The 6190-nt window shown below is 37.6% G+C and overlaps 2 protein-coding genes across 2 annotated transcripts; both read left to right on the top strand.

Annotated features, from left to right (window-relative positions):
• The first annotated feature begins 2244 nt into the window (after positions 1-2244).
• On the top strand, positions 2245-3168 carry LOC140674189 (uncharacterized). Its single transcript, XM_072907562.1, has one exon. It carries the CDS (start codon positions 2245-2247, stop codon positions 3166-3168), a length of 924 nt encoding a protein of 307 aa, XP_072763663.1.
• A 6-nt stretch (positions 3169-3174) lies between these two features.
• LOC140674188 (uncharacterized) lies at positions 3175-4237 on the top strand. The gene is made up of 2 exons (XM_072907561.1): positions 3175-3745; positions 3981-4237. Exons 1-2 carry the CDS (start codon positions 3175-3177, stop codon positions 4235-4237), a joined length of 828 nt encoding a protein of 275 aa, XP_072763662.1.
• Positions 4238-6190: the final 1953 nt, after the last annotated feature.

The following is a 6190-nucleotide window of genomic DNA, read 5'->3' as shown; positions in this document are numbered from 1 at the left end:
GGGCCAAGGTATGCTCAAACTGTCTCAAGGGAGATCACAAGTCTGAAACATGCGGATACAGCACATGTCGTCTATGTTCTAAGAAACACAATACACTTTTGCATTGTAACAAACAAGCTGACATTACAAATACGGAAAGCGAGGGACATCCGAGAGATTCGTCGGACGACTCGCGATCGTCAGTGGGCACGCAGCCTACGTCTCTTGCACATTGCGCGGTACGTACTAGTGATCGAGAGCTATTAGCTACAGTAATTATTAAGATACAAGACACAGCCGGCGAATCTCACGAATGTCGAGCGTTTCTCGATCCTGGTTCGCAAACAAATTTTATATCCGCAATCTTTGTAACCGAATGTAATTGTCTCAATATAAAAATTATTTGTCGATTCGCGGTATTCGTGGTACACAAACGACAGCATTTACAGAAACTCAAACGGTAATTCTTTCGAAATTCAATACATTTAAGGTAAAGCTCAAGTTTTCAGTGTTACCAGAGATAATATCACAATTGCCACTTTCAGAAATAAATATATGTAATCTTAAGATATCTGAAACAATAACATTAGCAGATCCATCTTTTCACATTCCGGGAAGGATCGATGTTTTGCTTGGCAGCTCTATATTTTGGGATTTGTTATGTGTCGGTCAAATCAGATTAGGCAAAAATCAACCCGTTGCTCAGAAGACAAATCTAGGTTGGATCGTTGCTGGCCCTATGGGATCCGAAAAATATACAAGACCGACAATTGTCTCAAGTGTTATGTTACCATTCACAGACACAATTCAAAATCAGCTGGAAAGATTCTGGCACGTAGAAGAAGAAGCTCCATATATCGAGCCATCCAAGAATGACAAAATTTGTGAGGAAGAATTCGCTCGGACACAAAAGCGTAATTCAGAGGGACGATTCGAAGTGCAACTACCGTTTCAAGGCAATATTGAACAGCTCAGATCGTCACGAGAAATTGCTATTAAAAGGCTTAAAGCTATTGAACGCAAATTCGTCAAAACTATAAATTTAAAGGAACAATACAATGATTTCATGCGTGAATATCAAATTTTAGGTCACATGACAAAAGTGAAGAAGATACAGCTGTGAATTATCTTTCTCACCATGCAGTATTAAAAGAGGACAGTGTAACGACAAAGCTTAGTGTTGTGCCTCCGGGAGAGTGCACAGGGATTCGAGGATTTTCTGGGAAGACCGGGGAGATGGCGGACCGTTCCTCTCCTTTTATTTATTCTCCTAATTCTTCTTTAAAATTTTTATTAAACTTCTTTTATAATCTTCATATAACTTGCTCAATAAACAATATTCTAACTAGAATCTATAGTATGATATTTTGTCACTGTGTCTAGCATACGTATTTACACTCGCGTGTATTATCGGTTAAAGGGAGAAAGCGGTATCTCTCGTATATTCTGTCGTACAGGTAGTCTGATACGCGTCGACTTATCTGCGGCGCGCGTATATCTCTTAGTTATTCGTGTATCTCGTTCTATTTAATAACTGCCCGTGACGATTATCACTCGTTAGGATCCTTTTTTACGACTGCCCGTGACGATTATTACTCTTTAGAATCTGATCAACGACGCTTCATTGCGGCGGGTGCTGTTCTTCCCTTCGAACTGCATGGTTTTTCGGAGAGGATCCCTTAGCAACATGACCAAATATGGTTATGTTGTTGAATTCGCGTTTTAGTGCAGGCGAGAAAGTTCAAAGTCGAATTTCCTCGCTTGTACTTTTTGCAATTCGGTGACACCTTTCCGGTGCGTCTCCGAGAGCGCTTTCCGATCTCGCGTTCACGCTCGGTCTCGGGCGCGCGTGGCTCGCTGCGTCAGCGGCTCGCGCGATTATCGCTTCGGTCGTGATGCATTCCTGCATCATTATAATTATATGTATATATATATTCATTAATTAAATATATAGCCTTTTCTGGGGCTATAACATTAGAGTCGTTTTCGACGCCTCAAGCCCCACGTCCTCTGGAGTAGCGCTCAACGATATTATTTGTGCCGGTCCTACAGTACAGCAGGACCTATTCTACATACTATTAAAATTTCGTTAACATCGATCTGTGATCACTGCTGACATACAGAAAATGTATCGACAGATACTCTTACAGGAGGATCAGCGTGACTTACAGAGAATATTATGACGACAGAATCAAGACGAATACATTCAAGAGTTTCGACTCAATACACTAACATACGGGTTAGCTAACGCACCAAGTTTGTGAGATGTTACGCAATGATTTTTACATCGATGATTTGTTATCTGGAGGAAACAGTGTAAGTACTTTAAAGAAAATTAAAACAGATCTGACTAACATATTACATTCAGCAGGATTCACACTCCATAAATGGATTAGCAATGAGTCATCAATAGTAAACAACCATTTAAAGTTGCCGACACTACCTACCAAAGAGGAAATCAAAACGTTAGGAATTTGTTGGAACACAACGGATGACAATCTGCAATACAAAACTCAAGCAATGGCAAAAACGGATCGTCCAACTAAACGATCAATATTATCAACTATTACACAAATTTACGACCCACTCGTATTGATGGGTCCGACGATAATTTGTGCAAAGATCGTACTACAGCAACTATGGAAATTGAAGCTAGGATGGGATGAATCATTACCGTTAGATCTTCATACAACATGGATCAAATATCAAGAAAAAATCGAGAACATGAGTCTAATTGCGATCCCACGACATGTTATATGCGCTGAACCACAGCATATAGAAATGCATGGGTTTTGTGACGCCTTAGAATCTGCATACGGAGTTTGCATTTATATCAGAAGTATGAATGAATCTGGAAAAATTTATACTCAACTCCTATGCGCGAAATCAAGAGTAGCCCCTCTCAAGCGAGTCACTTTACCACGGCTGGAACTGTGTGGAGCACTGGTACTTGCAAAACTCGGACAAAGTGTAAAACAAGCACTGTCAATCAACATCGATGCCATTCATTATTGGAGCAATTCGACAATAGCGCTGGCGTGGATTAAGCATAGCCCCGAAGAATTACAAACATTTATTGCTAATCGAGTAGCCGATATTCAACGTATCGCACCCGAAGTTCGTTGGGCTCATGTAAAATCGCAAGATAATCCAACCGATATAATATCCAGAGGTTCTAAAGACACTTAACCTATGATGAAATGGACCAGGCTGTCAATGGATAAGTTACATTGGCCGTGTGAATTCATATCATCACCGAACTGCATTCCTGAGCTCAAAAAACAAACAACAGTATTTCATTGTACTCGATCGGATATCAAATGGTTCACTAGATTTTCATTTCTGACCAAGCTTAAACGCATCACGGCCTATTGTTTACGATTCAAAACAAACACTTTAACTAAGGAATCAAAAAGATACGGATTTCTATCAATAGAGGAACTGGAAAAAGCCAGAACAACACTCATACGGATGGTTCAATCGGACGAATTTGCCTTGGAGAGAATGGATCTTCGGGCGAACAAGGGAATCAGCAAAAAAAGCAAGCTTGTCACATTGAATCCATTTCTCGATCAAAAGGGAATCTTACGAGTAGACGGCAGACTTTGTCACGCTAATATTGAATACTCCCGACGTCATCCGATAATATTGCCAGCAAAGCATCCTTTTACAGAACTAGTTATTCGCGATAGTCATTTGAGACAATTGCATGTCAGGCCGCAGGGTATTCTTGCTAACATAAGACAGTCTTATTGGATTCTTTCAGGTTAGGTTAGGGCGACAAGCGGTTAGACGAGTTTTTAGAAAATGTATCGCATGCTTTCGTGCACGTCCTACTAACATAGATCAAATGATGAGAGATTTGCCTAAAGATAGAGTAAGACATTCTCGAGCATTTTTGCATTCTGGAGTGGACTACGCAGGTCCTTTTAATATTAAGATATCGCGAAACAAAAGCGGGAAAGCATACTTATGCATTTTTGTGTGTTTCTCCACAAAAGCTACACATCTAGAAGTAGTTAACGATCTATCGACTACTGCATTTCTAAATGCCTTAAAGCGATTTATTGCGAGACGCGGAAGATGCGCTAAATTAGTCTCGGATAACGGATTAAACTTTGTTGGAGTTAACAATGAGCTAAAAGCGTTAATTAATATGATAAAGGCAGAGAATAAAAAAATTGAAAAATTCCTTGCAGATCAAGCTGTTCAATGGACTTTCATTCCGCCATACTCGCCTCACATGGGAGGACTATGAGAAACCGCTGTCAAAGCAGCAAAGACTTATTTGACGAAAATTGCAAATAATGTGTCTCTAACGTTTGAGGAACTTTACACTATTTTTACGCAAATCGAAGTGATTTTGAACTCTAGGCCGTTGTGTCTCTCAGATAATCCTCAAGACTGTGAAATATTGATACCAGAACATTTTATTATCGGCGAACCTCTTAATTCATTCCTAGAACCTGATTTATTTGACGTACTAACTAATAGATTAACTAGATTTCAATTATTGTCACAAATGCGTCAACATTTTTGGAAACGTTGGTCCAGTGAATATCTTACTCAATTGCAAAACAGATACAAATGGTAAGGGTCTAACCTCGAGACTATTAAGGTTAATGCCTTGGTGTTATTAAAGGATAAGGATTTACCGCCTTTAAAATGGCGTTTAGCAAGGATTGTTGAAGTCTTTCCAGGTGACGACAATCATGTACAAGTTATAAGCGTTAGAACGTCAAGCGGCATTACGAAACGAGCAGTCAATAAGATATGTGTATTACCTATCGACATATAAACTTTAATTTTTGCGTATTTATTTTTGGACTTTATGCGTTCTTTATTATATAACTTGTCATTTCATTATAGCGTACGTGCATTCAATTAAGATAACACTATTTTATGTTTACTTCTTATATTGTATTCATTTTTACTACTAGAATATTATTGGAAGACAGACCTTCCAAGGCGGGCAGTATGTTTAGTAATTACATTATTCACACGCATATTTGTGACCCCTTTTTAAATTTAAATTGTGCGCGACTACATTTTATCTGCAGCGACTCTACCGCGCCTCTATAACTACACAGAGAGACACGGCGGAGACTGTAGCACGAGACAAGAAAGGACCAGTGGGTCTAAAGCGAGCGTACAGATAGCATGTATTAGTGATAGAAATAGTTCAGTAAATTAAAAGTAAAATTTACTGTACACAAACTAAAAGATTAAAAATGATATAATGGATAGAATTCGATGATTGAATATCAATTTTAAAATACCAAACGGAACGAAACTCGTCAGATGTAATTAGAAGACAACGAACGGAAATCAGTTGTATCGGATACCAAAAGTATTCGCCTGACAGATCACCTTTACTCGATAACGATTGAAAATGAGCAGATAGGAAAAATACCAAACCCCCTCCAAGACAGGAACCTAGAGAGAACCCCTTGAGAACCAAGTCAGTCGACTGCAAATCGTTACCCTGACAAGACCTTAGCCAAAATTGACGACTAATAGATCATTGATTATTTGAATCATATTTAACATCATAGTTTAAGCTGTGAAAGTGATGATTTAATCTAACCGAAGATTTTTAACAAATTTTGAGAGAAGATTATCCCCGATTTTAAAGAGTGAATAATCAATCCAGTAAGTAGTAAGTCGATTTTTATTTTATTAACATTAGAATTAAATATTAAATAATAATTAATTAAATAGAAATAGTAATTTAAACATTTTTAAATATGATTAATGAATTATTTTCATAATAAATCATATTCATATATTTAATTAATTAATTAATTAATTAATTATATATATCCTTTTAAAATTTTTAAAAACCATTCCCTGTTACTGCTATTGTGAGACGACACCTGTGATTTATGTCGGTCTATACTTTGTGTATGGATTTACAATCATAATCGATTGGATCCATAGTAATTCTTCCTCAAATTCCTTCTCTTAGATAATAGGAATGATTCGTGTCTGATCTACACTTTATGTGTGGACTCTTAGTCCTCCTGTTCAATTAACATTAGTTCGTCTCCTTTAATTACTATTAAGAGAAAGAGGTGTGATTGCGTTTGGTCCACACTTTATGTGAAAATCCACAGTCACAACCGATTGGATTCACAATAGTTTCCATTATTTATTTTAAATAATTTTTCTCTATCCAATTTAAATTTATAGTTACATTTAACTTAGGCCT

This window comes from Anoplolepis gracilipes, chromosome 15 (assembly GCF_047496725.1).
Source record: "Anoplolepis gracilipes chromosome 15, ASM4749672v1, whole genome shotgun sequence".
Lineage (NCBI taxonomy): Eukaryota > Metazoa > Arthropoda > Insecta > Hymenoptera > Formicidae > Anoplolepis > Anoplolepis gracilipes.
This window is presented reverse-complemented; position numbering and strand designations above follow the sequence as displayed.